General features: G+C 36.0%; 2 protein-coding genes across 2 annotated transcripts; one reads left to right on the forward strand and one right to left on the reverse strand.

Moving 5' to 3' along the window:
- The first annotated feature begins 10,315 nt into the window (after window positions 1-10,315).
- Window positions 10,316-14,869, forward strand: LOC140890962 (uncharacterized). The gene is made up of 4 exons (XM_073299152.1): window positions 10,316-11,368; window positions 13,066-13,136; window positions 13,900-14,404; window positions 14,486-14,869. The coding sequence occupies exons 1-4, from the start codon at window positions 10,631-10,633 to the stop codon at window positions 14,675-14,677; spliced, it is 1,506 nt and encodes a 501-aa protein (XP_073155253.1). The 5' UTR covers window positions 10,316-10,630; the 3' UTR covers window positions 14,678-14,869.
- Window positions 14,870-15,293: 424 nt separating this feature from the next.
- Window positions 15,294-21,266, reverse strand: LOC140890961 (uncharacterized). Its single transcript, XM_073299151.1, has 3 exons — window positions 21,128-21,266; window positions 20,157-20,656; window positions 15,294-19,162 (listed from the first exon to the last, which is right to left on the reverse strand). The coding sequence occupies exons 1-3, from the start codon at window positions 21,156-21,158 to the stop codon at window positions 15,611-15,613; spliced, it is 4,083 nt and encodes a 1,360-aa protein (XP_073155252.1). The 5' UTR covers window positions 21,159-21,266; the 3' UTR covers window positions 15,294-15,610.
- Between the last annotated feature and the right edge of the window lie 2,324 nt (window positions 21,267-23,590).

Consider the following 23,590-nt stretch of genomic DNA (forward strand, 5'->3'; position numbering starts at 1 on the left):
TTCTGACCACGCACCAATATCACCATAGTAATGTATGAAAGATGTACCAAATTTAGCAGTACCACATACCGCAAATAACATCTATTATACCTCATATTCCAATCCATTGTACTACCTATTAATATAACCGGTACTACGTTTATGACCACGCGCCAACACTACCATGATAAACATGTATGGAAGATGTACCAAGTTTAACAAAACATCATACCGCAAATAGTGTTTATTATACTTTGTTTTCCATCTATTGTACTACGGATTAATAAAACCGGTAATGTTTTTCTGACATGCACCAACACCACCATGGTAAACATGTATGAAAGCTGTACCAAATTTAACAACACATCATACCGCAAATAGTATTTATTATACCACATGTTTCATCTATTATACTACTGGAAAATATAACCGGTATCGCGTTTCTGATCACGCACTAACAACACCATGGTAAACATGTATGGAAGATGTACCAAATTTAATGGGACAATATACCGCAAATAGAATCTATTATACCACATATTCCATCCATTGTACTACTTATCAATATACCTGGTATTGCCTTTATGACTACGCACCAACGCCACCATAGATGTTACAAAATTAGTACAATGGATGCATACATAAGGTTGTTTTAACTATAGATGTTACAAACATATACAATGGATACATATACATGTGTTTGTTAATCACCATATATGCTACCAAATTAGACATTAGATTGCATAAACATGTGATAATCAGTATTGATTCTTAAAAATTAGACATTTGATGTGTAAACACATGTTAATAAACATTGATGTTACAAAATTAGGACATTGGATGCATACATAAGATTGTTTTAACCATAGATGTTATAAACATATACAATAGATACATATACATGTGTTTGTTAATCATCATATATGCTACCAAATTAGACATTATAATGCATACATTTATTCTAAAAAATTAGACATTTAATGTGTAAACATTTGTTAATCATCATTGAAGTTACAAAATTAGGACATTGGATGCATACATAACATACGTTTAAACATCAAATGTCTAATTTTGTAGCATCAATAATGATTATCACATGTTTATGCATTCTAATATCTAATTTGGTAGCATGTATGGTGATTAACAAATACATGTATATGTATCCATTGTATATGTTTGTAACATCTATGGTTAAAACAACCTTATGTATGCGGATAATGACCTAATTTTGTTACATCAATGGTGACGTTGGTGTGTGGTCAGAAATGCAGTACTGGTTATATTGTCCAGTAGTACAATATATGGAAAATGAGGTATAATAAAGACTATTTGAGGTATTATGTGTTGTTACATTTGGTACATCTTCCATACATTTTTACCATAGTGGTGTTGGTTCGTGGTAAGAAACGTGGTACTAGTTATATTGATCAGTAGTACGGTAAATGAAAAAGGAAGTATAATAGAGACTATTTGCGGTATGAGTTTATGTTAAATTTGGTACATCTTCTATATATGTTTACCATGATCGTGTTGGTTCGCGGCCAGAAACGCAACACTGGTTATATTGACCAGTAGTACAATAGATGGCAAATGAGGTATAATAGAGACTATTTGTGGTATGATGTTATGTTAAATTTGATACATCTTCCATACATGTTTACCAAGGTGGTGTTGGTGCGCGGTCAGAAATGCAGTACCGGTTATATTGACCAGTAGTACAATATACGGAAAATGAGGTATAATAGAGACTATTTGCGGTATGATGTTATGTTAAATTTGGTACATCTTCCATACATGTTTACCAAGGTAGTATTGGTGCGCGGTCAGAAATGCAGTACCGATTATATTTCCCAGTAGTAAAATATATGACAAATGAGTTATAATAGAGACTATTTGCGGTATGATGTTATGTTAAATTTGGTACATCTTCCATACATGTTTACAAAGGTGGTGTCGGTGCGCGGTCAGAAATGCAGTACCTATTATATTTCCCAGTAGTACAATATATGGCAAATGAGGTATAATAGAGACTATTTGCGGTATGTTATGTTAAATTTTGGTACATCTTCCATACATGTTTACCAAGGTGGTGTTGGTGCGCGGTCAGAAATGCAGTACCGATTATATTTTTCAGTAGTACAATATATGGCAAATGAGGTATAAAAGTGGTTATTTGCGGTATTATGTATTGTTAAATGTGGTACATATTTCATACATGTTTACCATGGTGTTGTTGGTGCGTGGTCAGAAAAGCAGTACCCGTTATATTGACCAATAGTACAATAGATGACAATTGAAGTATAATAGAGACTATTTGCGGTACGATGGTTTGTTAAATTTGGTACATCTTCCATACATTTTTACCATGATGGTGTTGATGCGCGGTCAGAAACGCAGTACTGATTATATTTCACAGTAGTACAATATATGGAAAATGAGGTGTAATAGAGACTATTTGCAGTATTATGTGTTGTTAAATATGGTACATCTTCCATACACAATGGTTCGTTCAGAATATATGCTTAAATTTCTCCATTATGTACCCAATTGCATGCCCATTGTACTGGACTTGGGTTTTTTTATGCTCGAAATAAGCTATTTTGTTTCGATATTTTAGTCGTTATTGCCTTTGCACTTAAAATGATCCAAAAATATGAAAAAAAGGATTATAATACATAAAATAATATAAATCTAGTTTACACACATCACATAATAAAACAATCTCACACATAACTAAACAAGATCATGACACTCGCCCAAACACACGTTTAAACACAACAATCCAAGCATGCATATTGTTGTCGATAGAAAACCCGGTTCAAGTTCTCTCCATGTTGTAACCAAACTTAATTCTCATATATCCAAATAACAATTTTGCCTACGAGAAAATGACTCCATAATCCAAATCTGCACCTTTCTTGTTGCTGGTCATCGAGTTTTGGTTCAAGCTTGTTTGCTAATTTATAAAATAAGTAGAAGAACATCGAGAAATTGCATCTTTTCTTTTCATCATATGATCCTCATTTTCATCAACATTTTTGCATGAAATAAAAAAAAACAATATAACTACAACCAATTCAAATACAATATAAACTTCTAAATTTCTTCCAAAAACAAGTACAATCAAGTAAGCTAATAAAATTTATGTAAAAAAAATAGTTTTATACATTAAAGGGGAAACTTCTAACCTTAGTGAACCATGAAAGAAAAATCATGAAAAATAGATTGCTTAAGAGAAATTTTTTTTTATTAAACTCATTTCATTTGTGTAAGAAAAAAAAAGGATGAGTCCCCAAAAATTTTAAAATTTTCTTTAGTTAAATAGTGCAATTCAGAAACTTTTGAATAAATTTATCGAAACATTGTTCAAGCGACAAGTCTCCGAGTAGTCAATCCAAGTACTAAACCATCACACAAAATAATTAATTTTCATGAAAATTCTAAAATCAAGAGTGATAACCATTTACCAAAGTTCAAATTCAACATCATAACCAAATGCAAAATAATATCACAAAAGAATGCAAGATGTATAAATAAAAGCACGTTCCATAACAAGTCAACAAATATATTAATAACAAATTAATACTTAACCACCTTATACATTTTTTTTTGAATTAACATTTGTTTTCTGTACATACGATCTTTCATAAATAAAAAAAAATTGAGTTGTGTGCAATAATATCTTGTTTTAGTATTTTGTCTATTTTAACTTCTTTTATTTTAGTATTCTATCCATTTTGACAACCCTATATCCATATGAATTTTGACAAGCCTAGTTAATTTTTACGCCAATCATCTTGAATTAAAGTGTTGATGCAAAAAAGATTGCACTCCTTTCGTGAGCATCATAATCACCCAAATATACATCTTTTTCTCCAAACAAATTATTGACTAAATATGGTTTGAGATGTGAAGGTTACAAATAATTTTCAGAACTGGATACACGATTGGTTTTAAAAATTTATTTCTAAGAATTTGAGAAAATTAAAACATTCCAGGACAAATCACATGAAAAATTTACCAAATTGAAAAAAACAAATAAGAAGAAACTCCAAATTGAAAAAAAAAAAACAAATAAGAAGAATTAAACTCACTTTCTCGCTTGTTTTGCTTCAGCTCATCTTTACCCATTTCCAAATCGTCATCCACAGGCGTCGCAAGTCGATGGGTTCCTATGGCCCCTGGATTTTGCGTGGCCTCGACGTTGAGGAGAAGAGATATAAATCGGTAGGGAGATATTTAACTATCTCGATGGAAGATAGAAATTGGAGAGGGAGAGAAGAGATGCAAATGGGTGGAGATGGATGGGTGGCCAGGGATTTTCGTGAGAATGGTAATTGGGGAAGGGGAAGAAAATTGATGTGGATAAAGAGAAAATAATATTAAGAAGGTAAATAAAATAAAACTTAAAGGGAAAATGGGATAAAATGTGGAATAGGGAGTGGAAACAAATATTTTGTGGTATTGGGGACTGCAGAATATAAATTCATGACACAAGAACTGACCATTAAGTTGAGATTTTGATTGGGGATTTATCTCCAAGTCCCCCTTAAATCAATACATTAAACATTATAAAAAAACTAAACAATACGTAATGATGAATATTTTTTTATTATAATTGAATAATAAGATTAGACATGCTCAATGAACAGATAAAAGTTTTGATAAGCTAAAAATACCAACAAGTGCGTATAATCAAGTTGTTCGTTAATTTATTTTTAAATAGATAACGTAATCAACATATTTAATATTTCTTGTGATATAGGTGATCGAAAAATAATTTTGATAAACTTTAACTTTAACTTTGTTCTACACTTGTTATTGACATGTTAAAAAGATTTTATAAGCATGAACATTTGAGAAACATATTGAGAACTCTAAATCATCGGCGATGAATCATCAATAGTATCTTTACTATATTTAGCAAAACAGATTTCTTGTGATTTTACGTATTTTTTGTTTCTTAATTATAGGGATATAGATCAATCTTTATTTTTTGACTCCACTAATCTAGCACGACAACCTTGTATAAATTGATCATTGTATCAATGATAAAATAAGGAAAAAGAAATTTCTCAGAGAACTACTCTCCTTTATATTTCTTTATGGTATCAAAGCCTTGAAAGGGCACGTAGACCTTTTCCTTCAACTGACATCAAAGCCATGGCTCCTGCTTCATCCTCTAATCCTTAATATCCTTTTCCTTCAAACATCAATGTGGCCAACTTTGTAAACCTCAAACTCAATGATAACAATCACTTACTTTGGGAAACACAATTTTTGTCTCTGATTGAAAGTCATGACCTACTTGGTTTCCTCACTGGTGAAACAAAACCTCCATCACAATATTTAGAGCAAGAAGGAAATCAAATATGCAACCCAGATTATGCATCATGGACATGCACAGACCGCCTGGTGAAATCTTGGGTTATTGGAACACTTTCTGAAGATGTCCTTGGTCATGCTGTAGGACTTAAAACAGCGGCACAGGTATGGCAATTCTTAACTGAACATTACACGCAATGCTCCATTGCTCGTGAGTTTGATCTTCTTGTGCAGTTACAACATATAAAAAAGGAACAAACCTTTACCAGCTTATCTTCGTGAATTCAAATCTATTTGTGATCAGTTAAATGCCATTGGCAAACCTGTGTCAGATGCTAACACAGTTTTTAGGCTTCTGGAAGGACTCGGTGATAACTATGAGTTGTTTACGACAACCATGCTTCGTCCACCGATTCCGAGCTATGTTGAAGTTATTCCACAACTTCAAAACTACGAGTTACGTAACAAGAAAAGTTTATCTGCTGAACCAAACACAACAATGGCCTTTGTATCTCAACGCAACAGAGGTGGCCATCGATTCAATAATAGAGGCAGAGGCGAAACATCAAATTTTAACTCCAAAGGTCGTGGATTTTCACAAGCCAATCAAAATGGCAGAAACCATTCTGGAACCATGGGTGTTGGTCAATCTCAAAGTACATACAAACGTGATGTCAACTCAAATGCCCCCATATGCCAGATTTTCAAAAAACCAGGTCATGATGCACTTAAGTGCTGGCATCGCTTCGACAATAGCTATCAAAGTGATGACATACCACAAGCTTTAGCTGCTCTTCATATTACTGATTCACAAAATGTTGAATGGCATCCTGACACTGGGGCAAACGCACATATGACTGACAAAGCAGGTAATCTTAAAAATTTAGTTCCTTATCAAGGTTCTGATAGTGTGGTGATAGGTAATGGTGAATCTCTTCCAATTACACACGTTGGAACAGGACATATTGGCAATAAGTCATGCAAAATTCCACTCCAGAATGTCCTAGTTGTTCCAGAGATTAAAAAAAATTTGCTCTCCGTTCATCAACTCACCACTGATTATCCATGCTATTTTGTATTTCATGGTTCTCATTTTTTCCTTAAGGACTCAAAGACTCATCAAATACTGATATCGGGCACTAATCGTCAAGGGTTGTATACATTCAAGGACCATCAGTTTGCAACATATTTTTCTCAGCGTCATCGGTCAACAAATGAAAAGGTTTGACATCAACGATTGGGACATCCAAGTGCACAAATCTTACAGCACCTACGCAGAAATAAATTAGTTCAAGTGAATAAGTTGTCGACAAGTATTTGTAATAGTTGTCAAATCAGCAAGAGTACCAAATTACCATTTTCTCTATCTGAATCAAAATCAGTTTTTCCCTTGCAAAAAATCCACCGTGACTTATGGGGACCAGCCCCAACTTCTTCCTTGCAGAAATTTCGTTATTACGTGGTGTTCATTGATGACTTCTCACGTTATTGTTGGTTATATCCATTAAAAAGAAAATCTGATTTCTTGGAGGTATTTACCTCTTTTCAGAAATTGGTAGAGAATCAGTTTGAGAGAAAAATAAAAATCTTCCAATCTGATGGAGGTGGGGAATTTTCGAGCATTATGTTTCATAATCATCTTACTGATTATGGCATACGACATCAGCTCTCGTGCCCAAATACTCCAGAGCAAAATGGAGTCGCGGAAAGAAAGCATCGACACATTGTTGAACTTGGTCTTGCAATACTGTTTGAAGCATCCATGCCAATGTGCTATTGGGTAGAAGCCTTCACAACTGTTAACTTTCTCATCAACAGGCTTCCAACATCAACCTTGAATATGCGAAGTCCGTATTTTGTGTTGTTTAATAAAGAACCCGATTACTCTTTTCTTCGAGTCTTTGGTTCTTGTTGTTATCCATATCTGCGCAAGTATGCAACTAACAAATTTGATGCTCGTTCCTTACCTTGTGTCTTTTTGGGATATAGTGAGAAGCACAAAGGCTATCGATGTCTTCATCCTCCCACTGGATGTTTATATATCTCTCGACATGTTGTATTTGATGAAGATAGTTTTCCTTTTGCATCCAAAATTATATCTCCAGAACTCGTTCAGGAAAAGCAAGGGAAATTTCATGATTGATTATCACATCAATCTCCTACACGAGCCTCTCCAGCTTCTTGCACTTCATTCACTGCCATGGATTCTTCTCGGGAGTTCGCTCGAATGTTTACTGATTTGGATCCAACAGAACGTGCTGTCTCCAAAAGTACTGCCACATCGATGCACACCGATTCCATATCAAATTGTAGTGATGAAGATGCTCAATACTTTGACTCTCCTCAAGAACCCGCTGCCTCAACTCCTCAATCCTCATGTCATACAATGGCTACCAGATCCCGAGCAGGTATTTTTAAACCAAATCCTAAATTTGCTAATTTTGCGGTCTCGTCTATTCCGTCAAAACCCAAGAGTGTTGTTGCAGCCCTCAAACATCCGGGTTGGAAAGATGCCATGCTTGTCGAAATGGATGCTCTTGCTACTAATAAGACTTGGGAACTTGTTCCGCGCTCTCCAACTATGAATGTTATAGGCTGTAAATGGGTATTCAAAACAAAACTTCATGCCGATGGGCGCTTAGAGCGTCTCAAAGCGCGTTTAGTGGCCAAAGGATTTCATCAAGAGGAAGGGGTCGATTTTCTTGAGACATTTAGTCCTGTAATAAAACCAGGTAGCATTCGTATTGTTTTAACTGTTGCTGTTGTGCGAAAATGGAAAATTCGTCAGCTTGATGTTAAGAATGCTTTCCTTCACGGCAATCTCGATGCTCTTGTCTATATGGAACAACCACCTGGATTCCGAGATAGTTCATGTTCAGATCATGTTTTCTTACTTCATAAGGAACTATATGGTCTTAAACAAGCGCTTCGCGCGTGGTTTGATAAATTCAGTGATTTTCTTCTCAACTATGGCTTCTTTTGCAGTACAACAGATCCTTCTCTATTTGTGTATCTCCATAATGGTCATACCATTTTACTTCTTCTGTACGTTGATGATATTGTACTCACAGGTGACTCTCCTATGCTTCTTGATCGACTTGTGTATGATCTTAGCAGCACCTTTTCTATGAAAGATCTTGGGGACCTTCATTATTTTTTGGGCATTGAAGTGACTAGAACCTCAGATGGCATTTTTCTCTCTCAAATGAAGTATGCCTTAGATTTATTAGATCGTGCACTTATGAGCCAATGCAAGCCTGTTGCCACTCCTATGCCTTCTAAAGAACCATCAATCAAGAACGGTGACACACTCTATGACAACCCAACCCATTTTCGAAGTTTGGTGGGTGCACTTCAATATCTCACGTTGACAAGACCCAATCTTTCCTTCGCCGTTAATACAGCTTGCCAACACATGCATTCTCCTACAGTTGCTGATTATCTCTTGGTTAAGCGCATCTTACGTTATATTCGTGGGACACTTCATCTTGGACTTCGTATCCTGGAGAATAGTATCCTCAACTTGTTTGCATTCGCCGATTCTGATTGGGCTGGCTGCAAAGATACTCGCCGATCCACCACAGGCTTCTGCACTTTCCTTGGCTCCAATTGTATTTCCTGGAGTGCAAAAAAACAACCCACTGTTGCTCGCTCTACCGCTGAAGCCGAGTATCGAGCTCTTGCTTCCACAGCTGCCGAACTAACATGGCTTTCTTACATTCTTCGTGATATTGGTGTTGCGCAACCTAAACCTTACCTCTTTTTCTGTGATAATATGTCAGTATTACACTTGACCACAAACCCCATGTTTCATGCACGTACGAAACACATCGAGATTGACTATCATTTTGTTCGGGAAAAGGTCGCCCTTGGTTCACTCATCACTCGCTTTGTTCCATCGTCCCTTCAACTTGCAGATATTTTTACCAAGCCTCTAACTCGGAATATTTTTGCTGGGTTACGTGTCAAACTTGGATTTTGGTCTCTCCCACAGACAAGTTTGAGGGAGAATATTGAGAACTCTAAATCATCGGCGATGAATCATCAATAGTATCTTTACTATATTCAGTTTCAAAAATAAATCATTTTCATTAATATCGGAATAATCTCTGTAAAGAGAATAATTTTTTTATATTGGGTCACTTTAGACTATTTTATAATAACTTTATATTTGAGAAAAATATTTATCAAAAGATGAAGGAATAATAAATTTTTAAAGAAGTAGAGTGATAAATAAATAATAAATAAATATATATATATATATATATGTATTAGGCCTACGAAAAATAAATTTTTATGATAAGTATGAAAAATTTAAGATTAATAAATTTATATTACTATTAATATGTTTATTTTTTTTCAAAATTACGACACTAAAGAAAATGAGCTTGAGTCGAACGATTGTTTGACGTCTTAATAAGAACCACTTTGAATACGATTTTTTTTTTTTTTTACGATGAATACGACTTACTTTAACAAAATGTAATTTGCAGGCTATTACAAGAATTACCCAACATGTAATCGTCATTAAAACAAAGGAGAACAATTAGGGATGGCGTACAAGATTCCACGTGTGCTGCTATGACTATGAATAGGCTTTCTTCATTCTTCCTCCACCTTCCGAAGGAAAAGTAGCTAGCTGATTGTGGTGGGTAATGGCATGTTTAATTACCATATTACCCTCCAGCATGGGGACACCAAGTAAATGCCTCGAAAATACCAACCAAATATATAAAAATATATATATATGAATTGAGGGAAGGGTAGCTTCCTAATGCAGACTAGATGACAAGCTTTTCCTGGATTTTTGACTTCTTCTCAAACTACTCTCTTTTTCAAATTTATACACTACAATTTATTTATTTTCACTCTTGTTTTTGTTTATTATAATATAATATAATATATATTTGAATTGATTATTATTTTATTAAATCCAAATATAAATTTTGGCGAGGGTCGAAAGTGTAATTTAAGGCCACAAAAGGAGCTCCACCTACAAAACAACTGAACAAGAAGGCATCAAGAACAGAAGAGGACTTCATTAAAATCTGCAGCTCTTGCCCTTTTTTACTTGTCGCTTTTGCAGCATCTTCCATCATCAATCTCATCCCAAATCCCTCCTTCCCAATCTCTCTCTCTCTCTCTACAAATTAACATCAAAGAATGGAAAGACTCCTCCTTTCTCTCTCCTCTCCATTATCCGTACACGTTTTGGGCGTATACACTGCAGGAAATAAAGAAAAAAAAGAAAAGAAAAGAAAGGAAGACTCCACGCACCACCAAACCTTCTCTGTAATGGCCCAGTTGGACCATTATTTATGTATGTATGTATGTATGTATGTGCGAGCAGGAATTATGGGGAAACAAAAGTCTTCCGAATTCCTCAAAATTAACGCAATCCCACCTTCATACACCAGCACCAAAAAGGTGGATTTTTGTTCCCACAATTGCCCTTCTGCCATCTCCCTTGGGGAAAAAAAAAATTAAAGAAAAGAAAACCCATCTTCATCATCAACTTCACTATCTTTCCCATGCAATTATGTTTTTATTTTTTGCCTTGCCCGATATGTGTGGGCTTTTTCGGCCTTTGCATTGGTCAGAGTTTTTCACAGAGAAAACAGGGGAAAGCGAAGAAAGAGCCTTCCCACCTTCCCCCCTCTCAATTTTTTCTCTCTTCCTGTCCTTTCTACATCTCTATTACTCTTATCTTTTTCTTTATTTGCTTATATACAAACCACCTTTCTTTATTGCTTGCCAACCCTTTCTTTTCTTCCTATTCATCATACCTATCGCCATCTATTCATTTTCTTGTTTTCATCTCTATCTGTTTGTTACGCGCCTGGCTGACCTTTCGGTTGTTTTATTAATCTGTCGGCTGATTATTTTCAAGATCACATTTTTTTTTCGCAAAGGGGCTTGCGTTTTGATCTGGGATCTCATGTCTCGGAAGAGTAACGACGTGGTTCTGGGTCACACGCCTTTCTATGGCGTCGGAGCATCTGAGGATGCTAAGTCCAGGTTCAGGCATCAGGCTCTTATACAGGACTATCAGGAGCTGCGAAGGGTATGGCTTTCTCTTCTGGGTTGTGATTTTCTTTTGTTTATTTTGGAGATCTGGGTCTTTATTTGATCTGATTTCGTTGTGGGTTTTGACTCTAATGTGTGGTTTGCTTGGATTTGAAGGCTTCGGTTTGTTCTGCTTTGTGATTTTAAGATTTTCCTATGGTGTGATTGATCTGTTTTCTTTCACGGAATAGCTCTTTTATGATTGCTCCCTCATGTTTTTACACAGCCTTGCTGTTTTTTCCCCTCTTATGGGCTTATGTTTTGCTTTACCTGTTGTTTTTGTTCAGAATTATGATTGATTATCTGTAATTTCGTTTATCTTTTTCTGGATATATGTTGATATTCAGTCTCTTCTGGCTGTTTTGAATTATGAATCGTTTGTGAGTCTTGGGCTTCCTTTCAGGGTAATTTGCGATTTAATTTGTGTTTTTTCGCTATTCACTTTACTAGTGCATGAAATCCAGTTGAAAGTCAAATTTTGTTGCTTTATCCTCAGTATTCGATATGCCTAATCTGATTGGTTGCCTGGCCCCAGATTTCTTGATTCCGTTTCTTGGGATGATTACAATTCTCAATGTTTGATAAACTTGGTGATGAACAGTTGGAATCAATGCTTGTTGAATTGAATAGTGTCGACCCCCATCTCTTTTGATTCAAGTTCTTTGTTTATTATACTTGGTTGATAATTAATGAGCTCATGTGTAAGATTCTGAGTGATGTTTCCATTGCTTATACATTTGTGTTACTCAGACTTCATATAAATTGCAAATGCTTCCTTGTTTTGTCAAACTTAGGATGGGTAAATGGTTCTAATTCTCTAGATATATACACGTCATCAAAAAAAAAATTGTTTCAATGTTTAACTTGGCTTTGTCTATGCTAGCACTGCCCATGTGCTAGATCCAAGGGCCCATATTTTTTTTCATTTGAGATGATCTCATTTAAAATAATATCATATTAAATGCTAAAAATAATGGACCGTTGGATCTATTTTGGGCACTACCCCAATGGGGTAGCATAGACAAGACCGTTTAACTTTATATTGCTTTTGGATTGAATGATTTGCTTTTGATGAGTGGCTTTATGGTTTGGATTTTAATTTCCTCCAATTTGGAAATGATTGGAACTAAAAGTTTAAGATGTTGAGGATTTGAATCACGATTCATGGATTTTAAATTCCTTTTTTAATTGAGATCAAAGTATTTGACTTGTGTAAAATTATGATATCAGTACTTAAAGAGCTCTGTTTTGATTAAAAACTTAAATTGAAGTTCAAGGATATGAAATCCATGATTTGGAAATCACTCATAAAAAAATTAAAGTGAATTTTGATAAGAAATTGGAAATCCAAATTCACCACATACTTCGATCCAAATGCAAGCCATCCAAACAAACTTTTAAGTTGCATTTGGCATTTTTAGTCATTTTAGATTGAGGAGTCCAAATATTCGACTTTAAATCCATTCTGGTTGTCTCAGTACTTTCGATATTGGCAGATCTCAAACATCCTGTAAATGTAAGCTCATGCATAAAACTAGGTAATAGATTTCAGGTATACCGAGTATGAGTATGGTTTGAAATCCAAATTTGAAATCCCTTCTCTAAACATTCAAATCCCTTTGTTGCTTTGGTAGTAGTAAATTCATTATCAGAAACAAGAGAAGGAGTTGTAATTGTAATTGTACCATGTTGCAGGAAGCTATTGTAATGAGAAGCAAATTGGAGGCTGCAAAACAGAGAAAGATGATGCTTGCTGGTGAAGTTCGGTATGCAAATACTCACCTACTTCTGTAAATTACTCAATCTTAACCAACGTGCTTCTAATTTTCTGTAAATTACTCATTCTCCCTGATTAGATGTAATTCTCAAAAGTAAAAGCATCACATCATGTATGGTCACTGTGAGAAATTTTATGCATATAGTCCTATTAATTGTCTCAGTTAAACTCAGGGCCTGGGGTGGATCCAGGATCAGTAATGACGAGGGATTGGGATTTGGGGCTATTAATTGGATTATGGGGGATGAAACTAGCAATTATTTTACATAAAATTATATCGTTTTTTTGGTTGAGGAGTGTGATCACTCTCTAGTGGTGTGATCACCCTCTAGTGACCCGTGGATGTGCCACTGGTCACATGTTGTGATCATTGACTAAATAAATATAAATCATTCGATACAGCTATTCACGCGTGCTTACAATTGTCTCAAAATTCGTCATAATTTGGTATCTCGGTAATTTCTTTCAAAGGAAATCTTTTTCCTAACAAAATAAGGAGTTGATCATACTGTCAGGAGCGGATTCAGCAGTAGAGGGTGGGGGAGCCATCACCCCAGTAAAATGTTTTAGGACTTTTATTTCCCAACTTCTCGTCTGCCTAGAAAATGTTATTTTGGACTCCTTGAATTCCCCCCAGCATTCCGTCACTCCCCGTTCAATCGATTTCTACGTCCAACTCTGCATGTAGTTGGTTTCTTCGCATCTTGTTTTAGAAGCGTTTTTCCCTGATTTGATTCCTTTATAATCCACAGGTTTTTGCGGGGAAGATATGAGCTTCTTATGAAAACAAAGGCTATGAATTCATCACTGGAAACAAAGCATGTACAGTCACCAAATCCACATAAGAGAACCAAAATCGTGAAAGAAGCCACTGTCCATAGGTTACCACCAATTACAGAACAAAAGCCAAAGAAGAAACATAATTTTCGCAAGGAAGCTGCTTTACGTGGTGCTTCCACAGTGATTGATCGCCATAATCACGATATATTACATCTTGGAAATGAAGCTGGTCAAGCATTATCGAATACCGTTTCTGGTATGAACCACAAGAGAAGGAAAAATAGCGGGAAAGATGTTTTGTCTCAGAACACAAGCACGATTCTTGATCGAAACCTCAAGGCAAGGATTCATGGAACAAATGAGGCAGCTCTGAGGAATTCGAGCACGACTTTTGATTTGAATCTAGATAGCAGTCTTAGTGGGAAAGAACCTTCTCTGCCCAGCCGAGCTCCAATCTTTGACTTGAATGAGATCTCGGTAAGGAACTAGCTATATCCTAGTCGTAACATCCAAATTTTCATGAAAAGCATTATGATAGTTATTTCTTTCATCTTTTAGACCGGGGACGAGGAATTCCAATTCAACGCCGATGCAGCAATGTTTGAAGAAGCTAAGAAAAGTTTAGTTAGAGGTAATGATGAGCAACAAACCGATTTAAAGTTATCCATCTGCCGAAACGCTGGAGAGAGTTCATCACACGTGGGGAAGCGGAAAATATCATGGAAGGATCCTGTTGCATTGAGAGTTTAGATTTTTCAGAGGCAACCGAAAAAAGATTGTGAGGTGACTGGTATCCAGCTCCCTTTTAGCCTTATGGGCCTGGTTCAATTCCTAACGCATAGAGGATTCCTAGATTGGTACTAGTATTGTAACCATACCAAGATATATGTTAGAACACAGTTGTCTGTAACAAGAAATATTTACTGGAGTTGTTGCTCTGAATTAGTGGCTTCTATGGTTGATTCTAGGGAAAGAATGAAGTTTGGATACTGGTATATATATGTGTGTTTCAACACTATCATCGTCCACAATCGCCTGACATCATCCCAACTTAGCATTTCGGGAGCTGGCCGGGAAATTAGGTGCAGTCGGAGCGAATCTCACCGATTCAAATCGAGGTGTGGCCTGAACCCAAAAAACCCAAAAATGTCTTATTTGCTTGTGTCATACAATGGAACCAGAAATAGCACGTGGTTCATTCTTTGTCGGAGGATGATCTACATATCTTTTGGCATTATTTCATGTCCATCTGGGAGCGGGACTGGTCATATGATAAGATATGAGAGTAATGCTGTAAACATGAGAATGGATCAAGTTGTAAAACATATTGGTAATTACTAGATTATATCAACACATTTTCGGGATCTAACATAAAATTTGTATGGGAATCGTGAATTTTAGTAGTCTAGTGACTTAAATCACAAACAATTTCAAATGCCCGACTCATTTCTTTTCGAGATCTCCAAAAAAATAAAAATAAAAAAGCCCAAAAATTACTATACACACACCGTTTAATATAATTTTTTTTTTTACAATTTTCAATTTTTAGTATTAGAATATCTAATTAATTAATTTATGCCATATTAAATATGAGAAATGGGTTCTTTACTCGCGCCACATTCTAGTCACATTAAATGTTCTGCATGAATCGACTTGGTAGCTTTCTTGGGACAAAATCCAATGCTATAGCTTTCTCCCTTCCTCTGAGCTTCTCAATGCAGCCTCTTTCGCCTTGTGTTTCTTTCCAAGCACATGTTCATTTAGACCCTTTTCGCAGGTGGCACTAACTTGGCAAAGGGCACAGCTCCACTCCTTAGATTTGTTATTTGCAATAAGATCAGCAGGAAGCTCAATATCAACCACTTCGGATTCTAAGGTTTTTCCTTCTCGTTCTTCGTGATCGACCGCATCTAATAGTGCGTGATCCTCTGAACTTGCTTCATCCAGTGCCTCGTTGAACTTTCCCAAATTTATGTTTTCTCCATTTCCAGAAACATCTTCCACAGGATCAACGAGTACAACACACTTCTTTTGGTTGAATGAGCCGGTTCCACCATATTGTTCACATCTTTTCAACCGGCTGACATGTTTCTTCCCCAGCTTATGAGCGTTCATGACTTCGCTAGATAATGTCCCAACCTGACACAACTCGCACCAAAACTCACATCCCTTCATCCTCAGATCATCCTCATTCTGCTCTACTTTTTGAATCACTTCTGCAGGACTTGTCTTCAAATGTTCTGATTTTGGGTTTTCCAACAGTGGAAGATCATCTTTCTTTGGTGTTGCCTCCCCCGCCTTCTCGGAAAACAAAGATTGAGATTCAAGTTTCACTGCTTCCTTAACCACGTAAATTGACTTGGTAGGTTTCTTGGCGAAAAGTCTGATGCTATGGTCTTTTTCAGTCGTCTGAGCTCTCAATGCAGCCACTTTCGACTCATGTTTCTTTCCAAGCACATGTTCATTTAGATCCTTTACATTGGTAGCAAAAACTTGGCAAAGGGCAAAGCTCCACCCCTCCTTAGATTTCTTATGTGCAATAACATCAGCAGGAAGCTCACTATTAACCACTTCAGGAAGCTCAATATGTACCACTTCAGAATCTGAGGTTTTTCCTTCTCTTTCTTCTTGCACTTGGAAAATGGCACAGCTACTCTCCTCTTTAGATTTCTTACTTGCAATAACATCAGCAGGAAGCTCAATATTAACCGGTTTGGAATCTAAGGTTTTTCCATCTCGTTCTTCATGCTTGACCACTTCTAATAGCATTTGATCCTCTGAACTTACTTCATCCATTGCCTGGTTGGACTTTCCCAAATTTATGTTACTTCCATTTCCAGAAACATCTTCCACTGGATCAACGAGTACAACACTCTTCTTTTGGTTGAATGATCCGGTACCACCATATTGTTCACATCTTTTCAACCGGCTGACATGTTTCTTCCCCAACTTATGAGCGTTCATGACTTCGCTAGATAATGTCCCAACCTGACACAACTCGCACCAAAACTCACAACCCTTCATCCTCAGATCATCCTCATTCTGCTCTACTTTTTGAATCACTTCTGCTTGAGTTGTCTTCAAATGTTCTGATTTTGGGTTTTCCAACGGTGGAAGATCATCTTTCTTTGGTGTTGCCTCCCCCGCATTCTCGGAAAACAAAGGTTGCGCTTCAAGTTTCACCGCCTCCTTAACCACGTAAATTGACTTGGTAGGTTTCTTGGCGAAAAGTCTGATGCTATGGTCTTTTTCAGTCGTCTGAGCTCTCAATGCAGCCACTTTCGACTCATGTTTCTTTCCAAGCACATGTTCATTTAGATCCTTTACATTGGTAGCAAAAACTTGGCAAAGGGCACAGCTCCACCCCTCCTTAGATTTCTTATTTGCAATAACATCAGCAGGAAGCTCACTATTAACCACTTCAGGAAGCTCAATATGTACCACTTCAGAATCTGAGGTTTTTCCTTCTCTTTCTTCTTGCACTTGGAAAATGGCACAGCTCCTCTCCTCTTTAGATTTCTTACTTGCAATAACATCAGCAGGGAGCTCAATATTAACCGGTTTGGAATCTAAGGTTTTTCCATCTCGTTCTTCATGCTTGACCACTTCTAATAGCATGTGATCCTCTGAACTTACTTCATCCATTGCCTGGTTGGACTTTACCAAATTTATGTTACTTCCATTTCCAGAAACATCTTCCACAGGATCAAGGAGTACAACACTATTTTGGTTGAATGATCCGGTTCCACCGTATTGTTCACAGCTTCTCAACCGGCTGACATGTTTCTTCCCCAATTTATGGTCGTTCATGACTTTGCTAGATAAAGTCCCTACTTCACACAACTCGCACCAAAACTCATAACCCTTCTTCCGCGAATCATTCTCATTCTCTTGTACGTTCTTCAATGGATCATCCTCATTCTTCTGTACTTTCGGAATCACTTCTGCCTGAGTTTTCTTCAAATCTTCTGATTTTGGGTTTTCTGACAATGGAAAATCATCTTTCTTTGATGTTGCCTCCCCAGCCTTCTCGGAAAACAAAGATTGAGCTTCAAGTTTCACCGCCTCCTTAACCATGTAAATTGACTTATTAGATTTCTTGGCGAAAAGTCTGATGCTATGGTCTTTTTCAGTCGTCTGAGCTCTCAATGCAGCCACTTTCGACTCATGTTTATTTCCAAGCACATGTTCATTTAGATCCTTTACACTGGTAGCAAAAACTTGGCAAAGGGCACAGCTCCACCCCTCAGATTTCTTATTTGCAATAACATCAGCAGGAAGCTCACTATTAACCACTTTAGGAAGCTCAATATGTACCACTTCAGAATCTGAGGTTTTTCCTTCTGTTTCTTCTTGCACATGGAAAATGGCACAGTTCCTCTCCTCTTTAGATTTCTTACTTGCAATAACATCAGCAGGGAGCTCAATATTAACCGGTTTGGAATCTAAGGTTTTTCCATCTCGTACTTCATGCTTGACCACTTCTAATAGCATGTGATCCTCTGAACTTACTTCATCCATTGCCTGGTTGGACTTTCCCAAATTTATGTTACTTCCATTTCCAGAAACATCTTCCACAGGATCAACGAGTACAACACTCTTCTTTTGGTTGAATGAGCCGGTTCCACCATATTGTTCACATCTTTTCAACCGGCTGACATGTTTCTTCCCCAACTTATGAGCGTTCATGACTTCGCTAGATAATGTCCCAACTTCACACAACTCGCACCAAAACTCATAACCCTTCTTCCTCGAATTATTCTCATTCTCTTGTACATTCTTCAGTAGATCATCCTCATTCTTCTGTACTTTCGGAATCACTTCTGCCTGAGTTTTCTTCAAATCTTCTGATTTTGGGTTTTCTGACATTGGAAAATCATCTTTCTTTGAAGTTGCCTCCCCAGCCTTCTCAGAAAACAAATATTGAGCTTTAAGTTTCACCCCCTCCTCTTCACCCTGAATTGACTTGGTAGTTTTCTTGGGAAAAAGTCCGATGCTATAGTTTTTTCCAGTCCTCTGAGCACTCAATGCAGCTACTTTCGACTTATGTTTCTTTCCAATCACATGTCCATTTAGATCCTTTTCACTGGCGGCCATAACTTGGCAAAGCGCACAGCTCCACTCCTCCTTAGATTTCTTATTTGCAATAACATCAGCAAGAAGCTCATTATTAACCACTTCAGTGGGTGTTACATCCTTCGTCTTCGATCCAGATACATTTTCATCTGGCTTGGTCTACAAGATTGAAACAAAATCAATATGTTGTTACTGTAGTCACCATAGGGAAGGTGGGAAACATAAGGGAACAATTAATAGGAAATGGGACAATCTATCGAATAAATCACTGAATCTTTGACCTTTCCCGCATCTTTAAGGACCAATAATTGTGGCAAAGAAAGAAGAAAATAAAATGAAGTGGATCGTTCAGTATGTTGTTTATTATCAATTGGGGGAGGGTGGAAGTATAAGAACTCGTGCAAAGAAATCAAAAACAAAAACAAAGTAGGAACAAGTTTGTGTTGACAAACAAATACCTGACCAGAACCAAGTGCATGATCGAGGAAGTAACAGAAAATAACTTGTAAAAAACACAGAAACTAAGATTGCAACAAAAATACAAAAAGTAAAAAGTTTAGTTTTGATTTGCAAATTCATCAACAGGACAGAAATACTGTGATGTTAGGTAAGAGTGCAATGAATACTTCCTGTGTCGCTTTGTTATCGTCAAAAAAAAAATGACATGCCCATAACATTAAGCATATATCTACTATCAGGCACCAAACAGAAAGAAGGGTAACCGCACAATGTCCAAGTTTTCCAAAGATCTGTGAAGTATGCAAAACTACATTCATGTTCTCAATCATTCAGTGATTCTAAACTCTAATTTGATTCTATTGGTGGAATGATGTTGTAGCCTTAAAACAACCATGAATTATCACTTTTACGATCTTTGTTACATGCAATAGAAAAATCTGGTAAATCATGTAGGTGCTAAAGGAGACTGATTCTAAGATGCTTTCAAATCTTCTCCGATTTTTTTGCTTCTGCTCAACTAGAGTTGGAACTAAAGTATCCAACTATAACAAGGAAAAAGCTTTGATTGACATTCTATAGATAAAATGGGTTGGAAAATTCAAATACCAACACGTGTAACAAACACGTTATTAGGGTTATCACAAAATTTTAGTTCCAAGACAGCCGCACACAAAAGACAGAGGGGTATACTAACCAGCAAAAAAATTCTTTCTTTTGCTTTGTTACCCTCTAAAATCCTCAGGTCAACAGTCCCCCTTTGAAATGGCAAAGTCTCCAATCCTCCATTCTCACTCCTTTTCAGCTTCTCCTTATCCTCAAGTGCCATTCCAAGTCTTTTCTCTGCAGACCATCCTGCTTTTGGCATCATAAGTGAAGGCCTCATTGATGATTCTGACCCCATTAGTGGTGATGAACCAAAGGGAAACCCATAGCCGCGTTGCCAGATAGCCATTTCCCTCTCCATCATCAACTCCATCCTCACCTCAGCCTCTAGAACACGTCTCCTCGCAATCTCTGACATGATTATTTCCTCCCTAATTCTTTCCTTCTCGATTTCCCTTAGAATCCCCTCATGGGTGACTTGAGGATGAGGATGAAGGTAAGAGTGAGGGTGAGAGTGAGGGTGAGGGTGAGGATATGCGGTTTGCCCGTATGGATTCAGATGCCACCTAAATTCCGGATCCATGTACCCAGCTGAAACAACATAAATCAAACATGAAATAAAGTCAAAACTAACACATCAGAAGTGACATTTCAAGTCCAATGCACAAATATCAGGTGTCATCAAAATATGGGAACTACTAGACAAACTAATTAAATACAAAATGGTTAATGTAATATTCCAGAATGAAACCAGCGCTTCCATAAAACACCTTCACATTTCCAGATCATAATCTACCCAGTATCATCAGTCATCACACATACGCCTCTTTGCATCCTTTTTTCTGGTTTAAAAGAAAACGTGAAAAGAGACATAAAAAAAAGCACCAAAAAAAAAAAAAAAAATTCTCATCTCATCAAACAACTCAGCCATCCTCAAGAAAGTCAAAATACACGTATAAACTCATACACAGTACATATATCCTAAACGCATAAGAAAAATCGCAGAAAAATAGAGAAGAATAACAACATCAATGATCAAAGCAATTGGGAGAGTGTACGTACCCCCAATCCCATGATATGCTGCAGGATCCATCTCTATTATTCTTGAAATTACTAAGCACGCGGATAACTCGAGATTGGTTCCTTAACAGCTCGTTTATCATCTTCCATCTCTATTGTTCTTCAGTTGACGACAAGTGAATTAGAAGAGACTATGGATGTTCAGGACTCAATAAATAAATATACTATTATTATATTTATTATTATTATTATATTATTATTTTTATTTTTATTGCCTGTTTGGATTTTTTTTATTATTATTATATTATTATTTTTATTTTTATTGCCTGTTTGGATTTTTTTTTTCCTTTTTAAAAAAGGGGGAAAAAAAGGATATTTAGATATATGGAATATGGATCTGGTCAAATATTATTTTTTATAAAATAACCTCTCCAATGGTATTTGAATGAAATACAAAAACGGAGGTTTTTTTTTTAAAAAAAATAATAGTTAACCGATGCTTAGATAACAAAATAATCCTAAAAAATCAAATACACGTTTGAGATTCTTAATAATGAAGGGGAAAAAGTTTTTTTTTTTTTAAGGATGTCATATGAGTAATATTGTTATAAAAGTGCCGATTGGGACTGTCGTATAGATGATTGTTAAACATTAGAGGTGTTAAAAAAAGGTTAGGTTCATCGAGTTGACTTGTCTCGTCATACAAAATAGATGGGTTGGATTGACAATTTTTCAATCCGTCTAAAAGGTGGGCGACCCGACTTCTTCCCGTCTAATGGTGGGATGCGAGTCGGCCCGCCAAAACCCACCAAATTACATGTAAGTCCTCCGGATTGGCCTGCCCCGCCACCTAAAATAGGTGGGTTGTGTTGGGTTGGGTTGGTGTTTCGTTCCGCCTAAAAGGCAGATTAGGCCGCCCTAATGGTGGGTTGCGATCGCCCCGTCCCACTAGTCCGTTTTGACACATTTATTATCCATCTTAATTTTTAGAAATGATGATGTGTAGTTATAAAAATTGGTCGCTCAATTACTGATCGTTTAATTACTGTCTAGGTGGCTCAAATTCGCATAGATAATAAAATATATTTTAATTATATAAAAGAAAAAATTATAATAAAAAAATATATTTTAGTTATAGATTTTTTCTTAAAAATGTCAGTATAGACGGTATTATATCGACGCCGTACCAAATTTCGGTATACCAAAAATTTTCGGTAAGAACGGTATGGGTTTATGTCATACCGAAATTTCGGTATACCGAAATTTTCGGTACGGCATCGGTATCGATTTTTTCGGTACCAAAATTTTCGGTACGATATACGGTATTATTCGGTATAGTCGATATACCGTATCGAACCAGCCCTACACATGCATTGTGTGTATAACATTGTATAATGAATATTATCACTTAAATAAAACAAATATAATTTGAGCAATATGTAAAAAATAATATATAACATATACATATTTTGCAAAGAATCGGAATTCCAAAGTTCTCTAAGTGGATGGGCCTATGCGATGTTGAATCTGTTGTCAGGATTATATATTAACCATTACAGCCTTTTAAAATCCTAATTTGTACTTGCGTCCAAAAACAAAATCTTACTTGTACTTGAGAAACTAATTTTAAAAATATCTTGTGATGGATTCTAAAGTTTTGTGAGATCATGTCAAAAATAACTGACTGAAAACTATAATTCATATCCAACATACATATCTATTTTTTATTAATTTGTCACAGAAAAGATTAAAAAATAGCGTCGGATTAAGATTGAGAATAAGTTAAAATTGTTATAAATATATTATTATCGTAGATGATTATCTTATTAAAGATTTGTGATCAAGATAAATATGTCAAGATAATATTTGTAAAGATTTGTATCTTGTAATCTTTTCCTATAAATAGGGGTGATTAACTTCAATGAAAATTGCACCTGAGTATTGACGCATATGAATTCTCCTATCTCATAAATCCTCTCTACTCATCTCTATTTCTATTATGATTTATAACACGTTATCAGCACGATGTTGTAACCAACTGAGAATGAAAATAATTCCCGTTTTATTGATGTTATTGAAATAGTACAACGAGTTGTCAATACTCAAATTTATGAGAGATATTCATTGGTGCTCTAGAAGTAGCACAAAGAGATATTTATTGGTTCTCTAGAAGTAGCACAATGAAAATAATTGATATATTGGTGCCCATGAAATATCATGAATATGTTGATGGCTATAAAATAGCACAACATGATTTTATATTGAGAATTTTGAGAGATTCATGATTACGATTTTGATATATCTAAAGATATTCATGAATTCATGATATAATATATTGAATATTGATATATTCAAGATTAAGATCTGATATAAGATCAAATATATTGAGAATCTAAAGAGATTTTTAGTTATAATATAATATATTGAGAATCTGAATAGATTCATTATAAAGATGTGATTAGGGGTGGGTTTTCGGTATACCGTATGAAAAATTTAGGTATGAAA

This window comes from Henckelia pumila, chromosome 3, assembly GCF_033568475.1.
Source record: "Henckelia pumila isolate YLH828 chromosome 3, ASM3356847v2, whole genome shotgun sequence".
NCBI lineage: Eukaryota > Viridiplantae > Streptophyta > Magnoliopsida > Lamiales > Gesneriaceae > Henckelia > Henckelia pumila.

Coding starts and splice junctions, on each gene's coding strand:
- LOC140890961 (XM_073299151.1), bottom strand. CDS start 21,158: ATGGATCCTGCAGCATATCATGGGATTGGGG. Junction 20,657..21,127: donor AGCATATCATGGGATTGGGG/GTACGTACACTC, acceptor ATGTTGTTTCAG/CTGGGTACATGGATCCGGAA. Junction 19,163..20,156: donor AAGAAAGAATTTTTTTGCTG/GTTAGTATACCC, acceptor TCAATCTTGTAG/ACCAAGCCAGATGAAAATGT.
- LOC140890962 (XM_073299152.1), top strand. CDS start 10,631: ATGTATGTATGTATGTGCGAGCAGGAATTATGGGGAAACAAAAGTCTT. Junction 11,369..13,065: donor ACTATCAGGAGCTGCGAAGG/GTATGGCTTTCT, acceptor ACCATGTTGCAG/GAAGCTATTGTAATGAGAAG. Junction 13,137..13,899: donor ATGCTTGCTGGTGAAGTTCG/GTATGCAAATAC, acceptor TATAATCCACAG/GTTTTTGCGGGGAAGATATG.